At 51.2% G+C, this 17,247-nt stretch overlaps 2 protein-coding genes across 2 annotated transcripts; both read left to right on the top strand.

The window, feature by feature from the left end:
* Window positions 1-2,185: 2,185 nt before the first annotated feature.
* LOC125534550 (WAT1-related protein At1g25270) lies at window positions 2,186-5,779 on the top strand. The gene is made up of 3 exons (XM_048697745.2): window positions 2,186-2,436; window positions 3,224-3,286; window positions 4,480-5,779. The coding sequence occupies exons 1-3, from the start codon at window positions 2,255-2,257 to the stop codon at window positions 5,378-5,380; spliced, it is 1,146 nt and encodes a 381-aa protein (XP_048553702.1). The 5' UTR covers window positions 2,186-2,254; the 3' UTR covers window positions 5,381-5,779.
* A 10,230-nt stretch (window positions 5,780-16,009) lies between these two features.
* LOC147987897 (uncharacterized) lies at window positions 16,010-16,609 on the top strand. The gene has a single exon (XM_087542539.1). The coding sequence runs from the start codon at window positions 16,010-16,012 to the stop codon at window positions 16,607-16,609; it is 600 nt and encodes a 199-aa protein (XP_087398665.1).
* The last annotated feature ends 638 nt before the right edge of the window (window positions 16,610-17,247 follow it).

Raw genomic sequence — 17,247 nt, 5'->3', positions numbered from 1 at the left:
CCATAATATATATCTTGGCATTTCTTTCTATATGATCACTAGAATTTCAAGGATGCTAGATTGCATCGATCTACCTGAATTTCATACTTAAACAAGGATTGTGACCATACAGGTGATTATCAACAAATGTCCACCGAAATCTTATAGGTTGCGTCCATTGCAACATAAACAAACAAACCAAGAGTTTTAATAGGTTTGGATCAATAAAAATATATAGTGCAAACGAGACAAAAACTGACAACTTTATAAATTCAGTCATAGAAATCAAACAACCTACGTATAAATGGACAACTTTTCTGCCTCTCCTTCCATCAGCATGGTATGTGCGCCGCACAACTCAATTCCGCATGCATAAGAAAAAGGCGAAGCGAACAAGCGTGATTCGTTCTTCCACTTTCTGCCACGTGTGCGTACGTTATGGCGGGAGGCGCACCGAGATCACCTATGTATTTTCCAGGTCCTTCCGGTGTACATGTATAGGTGGCAGAAGTTTCTTTAAGAGTTTCTTGATGGTTTTAGCCGTCTCATATGATGTAGATTCCTCTCATCGATACGAGAATCAAGACATGGAGACATAGCAGGAGTCTCAGATGACTTATATTTAGCGAAAGGTCTTTAAATCAAAATATGATAGTTATCACCTCTCTGTCGGTCCCCCTCACGTGTGGCTCCCTCGGGCCTAAACGTGGACCGAAAGTGGGTTGCAATATAATTGTGCCAGCCGGGTCTTGAACTCAAGACCTCTTGGCTCTGATACCATATTGAATTCATGCTCCAGCCAACTCATCCAAAAGTCCGAACTGATGGAGGGAGGTGGGCAATATATTTCAACACTCTCCCTCACGTCTAGGCTATTTTAGTCCTTAGACGTGGGATCGATGTAGGCTGCAGAATCGTTTTTATTTAATACTGCGTTGGCAGGGTCTTGAACTCAAAACCTTTTGGCTCTGATACCATGTAGAAGTGTATGCTCTAGCCAATGCAACCAAAAGACCGATCTAATGGAAGAGACTAGGTAGCACATTATATGTCAACATGCCAGACCGGATGAAGTGTTTGCAAATTATGTTGTGATGCGGTCGAATCTACAAGGCAATGTAGTTTGAGAAAATTTGAGGCAATTATACCCATATAGCCAAGTGCTATATTTATTTCTATCTCTTTATGAAAAGGCAGAACTCGTATGTGGTAGATACTTCGTTCAAACAAGGAAATTTGTAAGGCGGAAAGAATTCTTGGTCAATTGATATTTTCGTAAGTCTAGGTCAATTTTTGAAAAGTGAACTTGCAGTTTTTCGAAAGCGCTTTGTAGGATCGGTAAAACTTGAGACAAAATGTCGACTGATTGAGACATGATCAAGCATAGGGATGCATGCAGACGTGCCCATAAAGAGTGCATCCATCTAGTATTTGCCTTTTTCTTTTGAGGGGAAGATGCATCCATCTGCATCGATCATTTTGGTATCAACAGATTTATTAAAGAAGCATCAATTAGTTTTTTTTAATTCATCGCCGGGGAGAAATCCTCGCTTGTCGAAAACCATGATCCAGTTTACATGGGAAACCGACAACGCGGACCTTCGCGGACTTGCCCACCTGCAGCATCGTCCTGGCAAATCCATGTGTAATTAACTGGATAACAATTCCCACTGACGGAAGAAGAAAAAACACTGAATGATTCCCATAGATATTCATTCAAAAGCGCCGGTGAATGGAGTTAAAACATGCTCTGCTGACGTGGCGGCGTGCTGACGTCAGTGATTACTGTAGCTCGCGCGGTTTGAGGGAGAAGCTTCTTGAGATGCCAGGCTGCCAGCTGCACGCACGAGAAAGGAAGAGAGATAGAGAGACAATCGTGGTGTGCTTCCTCCTCCTGTTTCCACTCGCCCCTTCCGTTAGCTCGCTCTCAGGCTCAGCTCCTCCCGCTGCAGCCTATATATGTACCTGCGGCATGCACTAGGAGTGCTCATCTCGCCTCCTCCACCGCCACCGCCCACCTCGCCTCCCTCCACCGCCTCTCCGGCCCCAAACCACAGCAACAGCCTAACGCGTCAGCCAGCTAATCGAGCCGTCGTCGTCGACCGTCCAGTCTCCCCGGCCAGCCGTCATCTCGCCCCATCTCCGTCCGCCCGCCGGCCTCTTCGACCTCCATCACCTCGACCGTCGTCGATCGTCCAATTAATCATCCCGGCATATCCTGTCAACCAATCGAGGGGATAATATAAAGCAGACAAAAGCAGAGGAGGAGGAGGGAATGGGCGTGATGGATGGGATGAAGCCGGTGGCGGCGATGGTGGTGGTGCAGTTTGTGTTCGCCGGCGTCAACATCTTCTACAAGCTGGCCGTGAGCGACGGCATGGACATGCGGGTCCTCGTCGCCTACCGCTTCCTCTTCGCCTCCGCCGTCCTCTCGCCCATCGCATACTTCGTCGAGAGGTACCTGTACCTAGCTCCTCCCTCCATTTGATCCTTTCGCAAGATTAAAATCCCCCTTGCACTAAATTTACTCGTGCATTATATTCCGAAGCATCTAGAAGGTGCACACACATCATCACAATGCTTATTTTTCATTCGGTTGTTAGTACTACTACTAACTATTGGAGTACACTGAACTGTAAATATACTAGTTTGAGGTGAGCTTCTTTTACTAAAAATCATTAGAGCATCGAGGAATCATTAGTGTTCTTGCCTTTTTGTGTGTGTGTGTTGGGTCAAGTAGTTTCATTATCTCAAGAAAGCAATTAATTGAGCCAGTGCATGCATGCATGCATGCATGTCCTTGTCTCGCTCTTTCTCCATGTTTTCCGATGTTCCCTGCCCGTTGTGTTGACCCGGCCGGACGCCCCATTGTTTCTAGTCTAGGAAAAAAAAGGAGAGCTTTGTGAAAAAGCTACGGTCTATATAGCTTCCTTCTCCTATTATATTCCGTCGTTGGAAAAGGAATTCAGAAAGTAGAGTACAATATATTGATATGTGCTTCCGGAGTATGTTATCCGTACGTTTGCAGATGCTTCACTTTATTATCATCATTCTATAAGCACTCTCCATATGCATGCTACCTGATTAACGAGTACAGCAGTTTGCCAAAAAAAGATTAACGAGTAGAGTACATGATTTTTTTGATACCCAAAACAAAATTACATGTTTTTTTTGACAAACTACATACTTGCATGCCTGTGTATTGGATTAACTAATTCCCTGCTGCTTTATTTGTTTTGAGCAGGAAGAAAAGAACCAAGGTGACTTGGCGAGTCCTGCTGCTCTCCTTCGTCTGCGGACTCTGTGGGTAAGCTCCAATTTAATTAAATTGTTCTTGTTGTTGTTGTTTCATTTTACTATGCTTTTCACTGCACTTCCCACGACGATTGAGAAGGAGAGCAAAAGGTCAGATCCGATTGGCATGGCTGCCGGAATTTAGGTGCGACGCTGCTTTTTGCAATGATGCACACATGCATGTAGCTAGGGGCTCAATGCAACGGTGAATAATACCCTCCCAATGCAAGGTCAACCGCCCGGCCGGTGGATGCGTCACGGGGTGCTCGCCGGCGGCCAACACTTTACCTTCCTTTTCCATCTATCCAGCACATGATGTATGATTAGTTAGGCACAACCAACTGATCCGGCCCGATGGAATCCCCTGCCGCTAGCTTTAGTTTTGCCTGCCAAACAAAGTAGTACAAACTCCACGTACGTCCAGTCCACTCACTTTACAAACCGTGCATGGAGCTAGTCGTCTGTGAACATCGTCGTCCTCGTGCTGCCCCTGATACTTGCTTTGTCAACTCCATCCATCACCCTACTCACGCATGCGCGTGCTCAACTGCTTACAATTGCACCGATGGAGCCACCTATGGGTCTGCATGCAGCCACGTACGCCCGGCCGCCCGGCGCGCGCATTTATGTCCTCCTTGACTTGCGTATCCATGCATGCATGCACGCACGCCTATAGCTAGCTACAGTAGCACCGCGTTGCATGCTTTCCCAATGGAGCCAGAGCCACCTCGATGGCCATGCATCGTCGTCGTGTCGAATGCTCACACGATGCCCGTATAAACACGCCACCTTCTTTTCCAATGGAATGGCATGGTGTATGTACGTACGTCAACTTACATTCCATTGTGAGGTTTCTTGGACTCTACTTTTTCTGCAGCTTCATCGCCTAGCTCGGCTCGCCCAGAATTTTCAACCCGTCGTCACCCACGTTGCACGTCCCTAGGTGTACTCCGCCATTAATGGTCACGATGAAGAAGATGGACACGTGTATGTACGTACGACATCTGTCGTGCACCTACCGTATACGTACCTACGACAAAAATGCGTAGTACGTGTGACTGATTACGTTGCGTTGATGCGGCGTTGCATGTGCATGACGCGATATATAGAGCGCACGAGATCGATCGATACATTCTCATCATATATGCAAATGTACAATATACACGTCCGTATCGGTATTGACTGGTTGCAATATGTTTCATGCAGGGGCTCGCTGGCGCAGAACCTCTACATCTCCGGCATGAAGCTCACGTCCGCGACCTTCGCCTCCGCCATGACCAACCTCATCCCGGCCATCACCTTCGTGCTCGCCGTGCTCTTCCGCTACGAGCGCCTCGCCATCCGCACCCTCGCCGGCCAGGCCAAGGTCACCGGCACCATGCTTGGCGTCGGCGGCGCCATGCTCCTCACCTTCTACAAGGGCGCCCAGGTCACCCCTTGGCCTCCCACCCACATCAACCTCGCCGCCCAGCTCGCCGCCCGGCACCAACACGAGGAACATGCCTCCTCCTCCCTTCACCCGGACAGCGGCAACCGTGCCATGGGCTGCCTGCTCTGCACCGGCAGCTGCTTCTTTTATGCGCTCTGGCTCATCCTGCAGGCCAGGCTCAGCCGGGAGTACCCGTTCCACTACTCCACCACGGCCCTCATGTGCGCCATGAGCGCGCTCCAGTCCGCCGCATTCGCGCTCTGCTTCGACCGGGACCTCATCCAGTGGCGCCTCTCCTCCGGCGTCCGCCTACTCGCCGTCCTCTACACCGGCGTTGTCGCCTCAGGGGTCATGCTCGTGGTGCTCTCCTGGTGCGTCAAGCGCCGGGGCCCCCTCTTCGCGTCCGTCTTCAACCCCATGATGCTGGTGGTGGTGGCCGTGCTCAGCTCGCTGCTGCTCGGCGAGGAGCTGCACCTCGGCAGCGTGCTCGGCGCCGTTCTCATCGTGACGGGCCTCTACTCCGTGCTCTGGGGAAAAGGCCGCGAGGCGGCGGAGAACGAGCCCGCCAAGGCCCACGCCTCCGGCACCGAGCTGCCGCACATCGACATCGTCGTGCATCGCCATGATCCTCCTCCCACGCCACAGCAGCAGAGCACGGAGCCGGGGCCGGCGCGGTAAAAATCGGAGCAGGCATGCAGGAAGAGGACCAGCGATCGAAGAGATGAACTGGCCCAAGATTTGTTACTGTTTTATTTGTCAGGAAAGGATGGACAGAGACTGTACCGGTGGAACTTGTCGCAATTGGGAGAGTCAGTAGTTGAGCTCGTTTGTTGGGTGGATAGGACTCGGTTAGATCTAGCGTAGTTAGAAGGAGTGGCCTCTCTGATTCTGTTGGTGCTCAAATGTGAAGATAGAGGAGGGAAGGATGTAGTACAAGGAACTTCAGCAGGATGAGATGAATGGAGACAAACCAATAAATTTCGGACACAAAATCCTTTTACACGAGAAATCAACTCCATTTTACAACTTGGTAGAATGTACTACCCCGGTCCCATAATATAAGATGTTACTCCCTCTGTCTCCAAATTCATGGCATATAAACTGAGTCAAAAAATCAATGCTTCTAAGTTTGATCAAGCATACATACAAAAATATAAAGATAAACAATACCAAATCAATATCAAAATATACAAAAATATAAAGATAAACAATTTCATCTATATATTTGGTCCAAGTTAGAAAGCATTCACTTTTTGACTCAGTGTATATGCCATGTATTTGGTATGAAGGGAGTATTATAAACAATATAATGTATTTGTTATAAGGCCAGCTCCAATGCACGACCCCAAACAGACGTATGATTTCTTCGAATTTTGTTTGTTTGGGTAGGGCAATGGGTGACGTTCGGCCGTTTTCTGGATACGTTGGCCGTGCACTCAACGTGCGGAAGCATCTCGTCCACCCGCCTGAAATATTTTGCGAATGAAGTTTTGCAACCGCGGCCATAGTTCATGTTGGCATCAAAGCCGGCGGCCGACACACATATGTCAGTGTGTAAAATGATCAACCCCCAAGTTCTCTCGCTGGCAACAAAGCCAGCGGTCGGTACCCTTGCCAACCTTTCAAATGAAGAACCCCCAAGTTTTCTTGTCGGCAACAAAGCCATCGGCCGGTACACTTGCCCGTCTTCAAAAAGAACGGCCATAGTCCAGGGTCAAGCCCTTCCTAGTTCTTGCTGTCTTGGCCGAACATCTCCTTTTGCCGCCTCTCGATCCAACTTCTTGTGTTCAGAGACATGTTGGTCAAGTCCACACTCATGATTGCTAGTGATGGGGTCACCTACTAAGGGTAGGGTCATAGACATGACATCTGAGGTCCACCTAGGACCCCATTCCATCTTTCGAGGGTCTCCGGACCACAGCACATTTGGATGTTCACTCCTAGATATCCACTCGGATATGGTCCAACCACTTGGACGTCTTCCTTCCAATCGGCCTCACTGGCATCACTCGGATATAGAAGGTGGAGAGGCGACATGGGAGCTGCAATGTTCGAGGGGCTTCACGTTGGACTTGAAGTGTAGTTATAGCTGCAGCTACCAGTAACGCGTGTATTAACTTTCCTTTGTATCTCCCTTGTAACGTGGCCTTAATGGGGACGACACACTCTATATAAGACGCCTTCTAGCGAGTGGACAAGGTTTCGCAACCTACTGTAATCATACACCCCCAGAGAAAAACACACATCCATAGCTCGAGACGTAGACCTACTACCTCTCCGAGTCGGGCGTGAGCTCGTAAATCCGAGTGTTACACCTGTGCCGTAGCTAGGTTCAGCTCCTGTTCGTACACCTAGTACTCACTGTCAAATTCGTTGCCTCGAGATTTGGCACCCACTGTGGGGCTGCGCGTCTAGCAGTATCCAGCGCAGGTGGAATTTTCATCATCATCATCATCATGATTCTCGGCTGCGATATCCGATTCAGTGCCTAGCTTCATCGCCAAACATTCGGCATGGCTCCAGGTAGCGTTGCTGCTGGACATGGAGTCGCTACCCGTCCGGGGCACGGCGCCCTTCCGCGTGTCATCCTACGAGTCCTTCTCCGACAACCATTAGTCCCATACCGCGAGGCACCCTTACTTCCCGCTGGCCGCCGCCGCAAGCGTTCGGTGCGCTCGTGGCTCCAGCGCTGGCTCTGGCAAGCTATGGCCCTTCAGGCTGCAACTTTTCAGATGGCGGTGCTCGAGCACGACAAGCCCATCCTTGATCCATTCTCCACCCTGCACGAGTAGTCTACAGACGAGTCCGAGTGCGAGAGCTGTGAGTCCACTACTGAAGTTCTTATGGCCACACAGAGCAGCATGGTCCTCCCGGGTACACGGCGCTTGTGAAGGCCTCGCGCTTCAGATGAGCGCGCCGGCGACGGCCTTGGAGCTCAGCTCGCATCCGTCTTCAACCCCATGATGATGGTCGTGGTGGCCGTGCCCAGCTTGCTGCTGCTCGGTGAGGAGCTGCACCTCGGCAGCGTGCTTGGCGATGTTCTCATCGTGATGGGCCTCTACTCCATGCTCTGGGGAAAAGGCCGTGAGGCCACGGAGAACGATCCAGCCAAGGCCCGCGCCGCTGGAACCGAGCTGCCGCAGATCGACATCATCGTGCACCGTCATGATCCTCCTCCCATGCCCCTGCCGCAGCAACAACTGGACAACACGACACCGTCAGCGGCGCTGTCAGCATCGGAGCGGGAATACAGGACCAGCAATCGACGAGATGAACTAGTCCAAGATTTGTTACAACTTTATTGGTCACGATGGAGATAGACTGTACTACCGGTCAAACTAGTAGTAATTGGGAGAATCGTAGTTGCGCTCTTTTGTTGGGTGGTTAGGACTCGGTTAAATCTGTTGTTGCAAAACCCTACCCTAGCTCTCCCCCTTGCCTACCTCTCTCTTTCTGTCACCTCAACCAAGCCCAAACCGAAATGAGGAAGAAGAAAACACGAGGAGAAAGGGGACATGGTGGAGTTCTGGCACACGAACGCCCGCCGCACAGATGGCTTGTTTCCCCTCGAGCACGAACTTGAGCTCACTCCACAGATGTTACAACGGCCTTTGCGTGGCCTTTATACACGAGCCAGCGCACCGGGCACGAACCCATGCCTCCACTCCCTCCCGATCGCTCGCGCTTTGCCCCCTCTGCTCGTGCCCGCGTCGTGCTCCGATGCGCGCGGCCCATGGCGAGCTCCAATGGCAGCACCCTCGATCACGCCACACGACTCGCCAACAACCTAGACCTAGTCACACGCACACGGTGCAAACCCGCACGGACACGCCTGTGCTGCACCCACATGCACACACACTACACCGCTGCGTCCAACACACACAGCGCGCGCCCATACACGCGCCGGGCGCGCTCGACGCGTCGCCACGGCTTATTAGCCCAACACACTCCTCCTTAGCCATGGCTCAGAGGAGCCCGTCATCCTTGACGCCGCCGTCCACCAGCAGTGCGTGCACCGCCGTCGGCGCCTTCCACAGCCGAGGGCACTCCCTCTTGAAGTGGCCGCACTCGCCACACTTGTAGCAGCGCCTGCGTAGGTTGCCGCCGTTGCCCGACGTCACGCTCCTACTGTCGTCGTCGTTGTCCCGAGCTCCGCCATGCTGCCGCTCCCACGCCCGCCACCGCGCCGCAGTGTACATGAGCTGGCCATCAGCCCGCTCATCGCCCGCCTGTCCACGTCATTGCAGTCGTTCATCGAACGCCTTCAGACGGCCTAGCACTTCCTCGAACGCCATCGTCGACACGTCGCAGAACTGCTCGATCCTGTCCACCACCGCGTACAGGCGGTCCGGCACGGAGTCGAGCAGCTTCTTCACCAGCGCGGCGTCCTCCAGCGTCGATCCGAGACCCGCGAAGCGCGCCGCCATGCCATCGAGCTTGCCAGCGAACGCGTCCAGCGTGTCGTCCTCCGCCATGCGCAGCACCTCGAATTCGCCGTGGAGAGTGCCCAGCCACGCTGCCCGCACACGACCCACGCCGCCGAACCTCACCTTGAGGCTGCTCCACACCTCTGCCGCTGTCTTCTTGGACGCCACTTGCAGCAGAAGGTCCTCCGCCAGCGCCCCGAGCAGATACGACCGCGCCGGCTTGTCCTTCTTCACGATCACCGTCGCCGCCGCATCCCCCGGTGGCACCACCGCCTCCCACAGCCCAGCCACGTCGAGATTGGCCTCGACTTTGATTGCCCACGGGGTGTAGTTCTCACCGGTGAGCATCGGCACCGGCTGCGGCAGTGAACTCCTCCCTCCACGTGGCTCTGATGCTAAATGTTGTTGCAAAACACAGCCCTAGCTCTTCCCCTTGCCTACCTCTCTCTTTCTGTCACCTCACCCTAGCCCAAACCGAAACTAGGAAGAAGAAAACATGGGGACACTGTGAAGTTCCTGCGCACGAATGCCCGCCGCATAGACGACTTGTTTCCCCTCGAGCATGAACAACAGCTCACTCCACAACTGTTAGAACGGCCATCGCGTGGCTATATACACGAGCCAGTGCACCGGGCACAAACCCACGCCTCCACTCCCTCCCGATCGCTCGCGCTTCATCGGCTCTGCACGTGCCCACATCGCGCTCCGACGCGCGCGGCCCACGGCGAGTTCCAACGGCAGCACCCTCGATCACGCCACGCAACTCGCCAACACCTAGACCTAGTCACATGCACATGGTGCACACCTGCACGGACACGCTCATGCTGCACCCGCACGCACACACACACACACTACCCCGCCGCGGACCCGACGCGTCCAACACATAGTGCGCGCCCATACAAGAACCGGGCGCGCTCGACGCGTCGCCACGGCTTATTAGCCCAACACACTCCTCCTAAGCCGTGGCTCAGAGGAGCCCGTCGTCCTCGACGCCGCCGTCCACCAGCCATGTGCGCTCCGCTGCCGCCGCCTTATGCAGCTGAGGGCACTCCCTCTTGAAGTGGCCGCACTCGCTGCACTTGTAGCAGCGCCCGCGTCGGTTGCCGCCCTTGCCCGGCGCCATGCTCCTGCCGTCGTCATCGTCGTCGTCCTGAGCCATACCGTGCTGCCGCTGCCGCGCCCGCCACTGCGCTGCCATGTACATGAGCTGGTCATCTGCCCACTTGCCGCCCGCCCTGTCCACGCCATCGCAGCCGTTCGTCGAACGCCTTCAGATGGCCCAACGCTTCCTCGAACGCCATTGTCAACACGTCGTAGAACTTCTCGATTCCAGCCACCGCCGCGTACAGGCGGTCCGGCACGGAGTCGAGCAGCTTCTCCACTAGTGCGGCATCCTCCAGCGTCGATCTGAGCCCCATGAAGTGCGCCGCCATGCCACCGAGCTTGCCAACGAACATGTCCAGCGTGTCGGCCTCCGCCATGTGCAGCACCTCGAATTCGCCGCGGAGAGTGCCCAACCGCGCCACCTGCACGCGGTCCACCCCGACGAACCTCGCCTTGAGGCTGCTCCTCACCTGCACCGCCGTCTTCTTGGACATCACCTGCAGCATAAGGCTTGTTTCCCCTCGAGCACGAACTCGAGCTCACTCCACATTTGTTACAACGGCCATCGCGTGGCTTTATACACGAGCCAGCGCACCGGGCACAAACCCACGCCTCCACTCCCCCCGAACATTCGCGCTTCACCCGCTCTGCTCGTGCTCGCATCGCGCTCTGACGCGCGCGGCCCACGGCGAGCTCCCATGGCAGCACCCTCGATCACACCATGCGACTCGCTAACAGCCTAGATCTAGTCACACGCACAAGGTGCACACCGGCACGGACACGCCCGTGCTGCACCTGCACGCACACACACACTACCCCGCCGCGGACCCGACGCGTCCAACACACACAGCTCGCCCATACACGCGCTGGGCATGCTCGACACGTCGCCACGGCTTATTAGCCCAACAAAATCTATAGTCTAGTTAGAAGGAGTGGCTCTGTCGTTGATGCTAAAATGTTGAGGACCAGAGAATCATAATTCAGAACTGCATGAAAAGATACAGGAGAGAATATGGAGACGAGGTAGGTCCTGCCTGGTGATTGCACGCAGGAAAGCGGTGTGCAAGCCCTCCTAGCCACCGGCCTGCTCGTTCCCAATGCAAATGCATGGCCGCAACCGCTGAAATACTCCAGAAGCTGTACCCAATGGCCGTGCCAAAATTTGAAACTACAGCTCTTGGAACACGGGGATGGAGTGTTTAGTAAAAATTGTAGGAGACTTTGATTATTAGAGAATTGAAATGCTACTAATAATGCATGAAACACATGAACTGTATTCCCATAGGAACCCAACCAAGAGCACATGAAAATTTCAAATGTGCCGCGGGAATTGTATACCCAAATTAGATGAAGGAATCATAATCTCTTAATTTTAGTTTGGTACCCTCTAAGATTCCTATATGTAATTCATTGGAATCTCAAATGAAATATAAGATATCTGCCTTTGTTCCAAACGGTGTCTAAGATTTTTGTTCTATGGAAATTCGATCCTCGAAATTTATGTGCTTTTTTTATTCCAAACTAGATTTAAGTTAAGCCATACATACATTTTGAAAAGCGTCGTTCGGATATCAAGCATGGATCATGAGCTCTTACCTTATGTTTTGGTTTACTCCAAAATATCTACATACAACATACCGCTCATTGGAATTCAAAAGAAATATAAGATATCTGCCTATGTTCTAACTTCCAATTGGCATCAACGAAAAAATTCTGTTAAAGTCACACCCCGTGTTTTTTTTCCTTTGTTCCAAATGACACTTATTCTAAGCCAAACATACATGCATGCATGCATGCCAACGATGTCAGCCGCTCTATTTTGCACCTCCTGTTTATTGAATCGGTAAAGCACAATGGAAGGAAAAATTATTCCTTAAGCACCTCCTGTGTATAGTATCGGTAAAGCACAACGACGTCATACTTTACCGAGATAATGGCCATAGCCCATGAGGACCTGGAGTATAAGAGGTTTGAAAATCTGACACAACATAAGATAATTAAAGTAAAAGGTAAATTAACACTTTGAATTGATGTGAGCATGCACTCCAAACAAGGGAAAATGTTAGTAATTGACCACCGAACGAAGCTTCCTAGGCACTCAACGTCTCAACCAAATCTGAAGCTCATATAGTATACTTAAGATATTTGTGTGCTTAATACTCAATCTTGCACTAGTTAAAAATGGAATAGATGCAATATGCAAGCTTCTTTACCGCCCCCCCCCCCCCCCCCTCCCCTTTTTTTTTTGAATAGAGTACTTTGTTTCCTTTCGTCCCTTTTGATTGATGGCTCTTGTTGACACCCGGCCTATTGTGCTCAGCTAATATATTTCTAGTCATCATATATTCCACACTAGTCATGCATCGCAGAAAAGGGCCTGATTATTGCGATGGTACGTGAATCACTAGTTGATACTAGCCCCCTTTAAGCAATGCCCACATGATTAACAAGAAGGTTCCCTACTAATGATAATTAACTAAAATCAAATGTGCCACCGTACATGCAAAGCAGTCTATATCTTGGACTAGTATAAGGATGAGTCGAGTCAGCTAACTGTAAAATCTCAACCTTGTCTGTTCCAGCCCAATCACATTCCTTAATTTTTTCTCCTTGCTAATTAATCAACTAGTTTGATTGACTTGCGGCCGGCCATGCATTGCAGTGCTGCTGGGTCATTCCAACTTAACGAAAAAAGCAACAGGCCAGATGCCCAAATGAGAAGACGAGACGAGTCTGGTCTCGTGCTGTTGGTGCATGCAAAGCTGGCTATTTAATTTGGAGGCCTAATCAAAATAAAAGCACACGTTGTCTTCTTACCTCGCATGATCTTTAATTGATCTTTTTTCATTCCCCTTTAATCTTTCTCCTAATTTGAGTGACTTGTGGCTACTTTGATCAGTTTGCCCCCCAAAAATTCCAAGCATTATATTGCAGCTTGCATTCACTTTATAACACTTTTTTCAAATTTAACGAAAAGGCAACAACGCGCCAGACGAGCGAGAGTCTTTGGCTGCAAATGTCACATCGTGTTTCACATGTGTGCTAATTAAGCTGGGAGCTGCATGCCTAAGAGATATGTACTAGTAGAGTAGTACAAATAAGCTAGCCCTAGTGCTGCCGAATTTACAGGCTTGATGAGTGGAAGAAAGATGCAAAGCTACTTATAAGCCACTCGATCGATGTGATGCATCAAGCAAGCACTAGACTGAGCAAGGTGCGTTGCCAAAGCAATGCAGCTTTGGGCTCAACTTAGCCTGGCCTTGGATGCCCTACAAATTAGCTAGCTAGACAGGTAGATCCCTTTGCTTGCTGAAAGAAAAGAAAAGGAAAGCAAAGCAGTAGCAGCAGGGCGGAGCCAGGATTTGGGTATAGGGGGGGCCAAGCAAAGTAGGAAAAAAATCCAGTGCAAAAGATAATTACAGAGAGCAAGGTTGATAACTTGCACAACAGCCTCCTTAACAATTTTAGTAAGTTCAGAATTCGAAGCAACCAGCTTAGAAAATAATTAATCTTGAAGGTGTTTGGCAGCAGGTTATTTTCTGTTCATAGTTGAGGAATTTCAATTTCAGAAGGAACCAGCTTGAAAACCAAATTAATTTTAATGGTGTTTGGCAGGGCTTTTTCTCTTCATAATTGAGCAATTTCAGTTTCATAATTAGCTATACTGTATACGGTTGACATAGAAATTTTTCATATCACAAATAGGAACAGATACAAGATAATTTGGATCACGATAATTTGTGGGATACTTACACAATATGAATTCTTGGTAGCATCTCAAATCTAAAAAGAAACTAAAATCTATGTATAGTTTCAAATTTTCAACACTGATATGAGATGAGAGTTGAGAGAGATTAGTAGTGTGATATGTTAACCTGCTAATTCATTGTATGAATCAGATAGTGAGTAGTAGGGCAAGGAGATCAGAGGCAGACGGTGGCAAGGGCACACGGCAGCCGCAGCCGCAGCCGCAGCCGCGTCTAATCCCATCAACTACACACCAATCACGGATGAAAGAGGCCATGTCTCAAACTTGTAACTGCCTTCTCTTGGAGAAATATGTCTGTATCCCCTCACGCAAGGCTAGGGTTTCTCTCCTCTCGGGCGACGTCGTCGCCCCTGAGTATCCCACCCCGATCGATCTCCCTCCCCGTGAGCGGCTCTCTCGATCGGCCAAACTCGCTCCTCCCTGCCCCTCGGCAACGGTGGAGCCTCCCGCGGACACCCTGTCAGGCACCAGCGCTGGCGGCGGCTCTCCCGGAACGCCGGACCTTGGTGATTTCATGGAACAACTCTACCTGGAAGATGAAGACTTTGATGATCTGGTGATAGATGAGGCTGATCCGGAGATCAATGAGAGCGTGAGATGGCTCGCGCTGGCTAGGGTTCATACCGAGAAAACCTTCAGCCAAGCGGCCTTCTATAAGGATATGCGGGCGGCTTGGAACCCCGCGCAGCCGGTAAGGTTTCGCCCGGTTGGGCCGAAGCTTTTTGTTGTACAAGCATCTTGCTTGGGAGACTGGGAACGTATGCTGCATCAAGGGCCTTGGCTATTCAGGAATTTACTCGTGTTGATGGTTCCATATGATGGTTTCACAAAGGAAGAGGAAGTTCCCATGGTGTTTATGCCAATTTGGCTACAGATTCACAAGATCCCGGAGGGTTTCTGCAGGAAGAACATTGTGGAAAATTTGCTGAAAAACTCTGGCGAGATCCTGGAGATGAGACTGAACGGGAATACCCGTGGTGACTACACTAGGGTTAGGGTTCGGCATGACGTTCGCCGGCCTCTCACCAAGTTTGTCAGTATTGTCAGGGGGAAAGAACGCCAAGTCTACTTGGTGCGTTACGAGAAACTGGCACGCTTTTGCAGTGTGTGTGGGCTCATTGGTCATGATTGCAAAGAGTGTGGATCAGGGGTGCATGAGGAGAAGGACAAGAAGTATGGGTCTTGGCTCTATGCTGATGGACTAAATAAACCGCCGTCCAACGATAGTTATGGCCGGGTAAGGAGTCAGAAGCAACATACGCCTCAATCTCACCAGCAGAAGTCGCCAGGAAAGACAATGGTCGACCCGGACATGCTAGATACGGCTACAAGCCCTGCCAAGGAAGGACACATATCCAAGCAAGGAGATCCAGCAGCTCGCAAAAGACTCTCCATGGAGGATGTTGGACCGGATGCCAATGCGTTGGTAGGGCCGAGAGGTGTGCTAGCACTTACCCAGGGGAATGATGAGGATGGTGCACATGCCTCGCCTACTAGCAGTAAGAGGGCTCGTGTTGACTCAAGCGGTATGTCAGGTGATAGATCGGCGGCCTCCTTCAAGGAGGACCGCCGCATGCAATGAATATCCTAGCTTGGAACTGCCGGGGGGGGGGGGGGAACCGCCGGACAGTTTGTGAGGTGTTGGCCCTCTCTAAAGCCAATTCCCCGGGGCTTGTTTTTCTGTCGGAAACAAGACAGGCCTATTCAAAGATGGAGAAACTGAGGTGGAGATTGCAGATGAAGGGTTTTGCTGGCGTGTCGAGTGACGGCCTTAGTGGAGGCCTTGCACTCTTTTGGGATGAGAAGTTGCAGGTGACGGTGCTGGATTCTTGTGCACGGTACATTGACGTGCGGATTGTAGATGTGGCAAATGATAAAAGTTGGAGAACGACGTTTGTCTATGGTGAACCCCGAGTTGAAAACCGTCATCTCATGTGGAGTTCTCTTTCCCAGCTCCGTGCGGTTTCGTCGGAGCCGTGGTAAGTGTGTGGAGACTTTAATGAGGCAATGTGGCAGCACGAGCATATGTCTAGAGCCCAGCGCTCTGAAAATAAGATGGGGTTATTCCGGGACTGTTTGTTGGCATGCGAATTATGGGACCTCGGTTTCTTGGGGTATCCATTTACATATGATAATGGGCAGATTGGAGAGAGGAACGTGCGAGTTCGCCTTGATCGAGCCTGTGCGGATGAGGGGTGGAGGGAGCTCTTCCCGGTCGCGCAAGTTGTTCACCTTGCTTCGTCATGTTCTGACCACTGTCCGATCGTGGTTCGACTTGCTCTTGAGGATTCGAGGAGGACTACAGCCTCTCCTCGGTATGAGATTATGTGGGAACGCCACCCGGCGTTGTCAGAGGTGGTGCCGAGTGGATGGAGGAAAAGCAAACCGGCCGGCAATCTGGCGGCGGTGCGGGACGCCCTACATGAAATGATGAATGGCCTTAGGGCGTGGAGTAAGAAGAATTTCGGCCATGTTGTCACAGAATTGGAGAAGTTAAGATCCGAGCTGGCTGACCTACAGCTAAAGGATGCGGATCGTTCGTTGATTCGCCAGAAGATGGCTCAACTCGATGAGCTGCTGTATAGGGAAGAGATGATGTGGTTATAGGGATCGCGCATTATGTGGCTGAAGGAAGGAGAACGAAACACGGCATATTTGCATAGGCGAGCTGTGTGGCGGGCGCGGAGGAACTACATATAGAGACTTCGGCGTACTGATGGATCATGGTGCTCCTCTCCATCGGACATGGAACGCATGGCTACTTCCTACTTCAAGGAAGTGTACACCAAGGACCCGACTCTCAACCCCGATGTCGTTCTTGAGGCTATTGGCCCTAAGGTAACTGAACAGATGAACGCCATGTTATGTGTGCCGTTTACCGAGGAGGAAGTGTCGAATGCACTATTTCAAATTGGCCCGCTTAAAGCTCCGGGCACGGATGGCTTCCCGGCAAGGTTCTATCAACGGAATTGGGCAGCTCTAAAATCTGAAATCACAGCTGTTGTGTTGGAGTTCTTTGTCTCTGGCTCCATGCCAGAAGGGGTTAATGATACGGCGATCGTCCTCGTCCCGAAAGTTCCTCATCCCAAGGAGCTCAAGGATTTCAGGCCGATCAGCCTCTGCAATGTTATTTACAAGTTGGTGTCTAAATGTTTGGTTAACCGTCTCCGTCCTTGTCTGTCGGAGTTGATTTCTGAGAATCAAAGTGCTTTTATTCCGGGCCGGCTCATCTCGGATAATTCTAT

The sequence above is a fragment of the Triticum urartu genome, chromosome 2A (genome assembly GCF_056163025.1).
Source record: "Triticum urartu cultivar PI428250 chromosome 2A, HENAU_Tu73, whole genome shotgun sequence".
In the NCBI taxonomy this organism is placed as follows: Eukaryota; Viridiplantae; Streptophyta; class Magnoliopsida; order Poales; family Poaceae; genus Triticum; species Triticum urartu.
Note: the sequence above shows the minus strand (reverse complement) of the source record. Positions and strands in the feature narration are given on the sequence as shown.

Bases quoted from the DNA above. Each gene is read 5' to 3' on its own strand.
- LOC147987897 (XM_087542539.1), top strand. From the start codon at position 16,010: ATGTGGCAGCACGAGCATATGTCTAGAGCCCAGCGCTCTGAAAATAAG.
- LOC125534550 (XM_048697745.2), top strand. From the start codon at position 2,255: ATGGGCGTGATGGATGGGATGAAGCCGGTGGCGGCGATGGTGGTGGTG. The intron at 2,437-3,223 runs GTACCTGTACCT...TGTTTTGAGCAG, and splicing joins ATCGCATACTTCGTCGAGAG to GAAGAAAAGAACCAAGGTGA. The intron at 3,287-4,479 runs GTAAGCTCCAAT...TGTTTCATGCAG, and splicing joins TTCGTCTGCGGACTCTGTGG to GGGCTCGCTGGCGCAGAACC.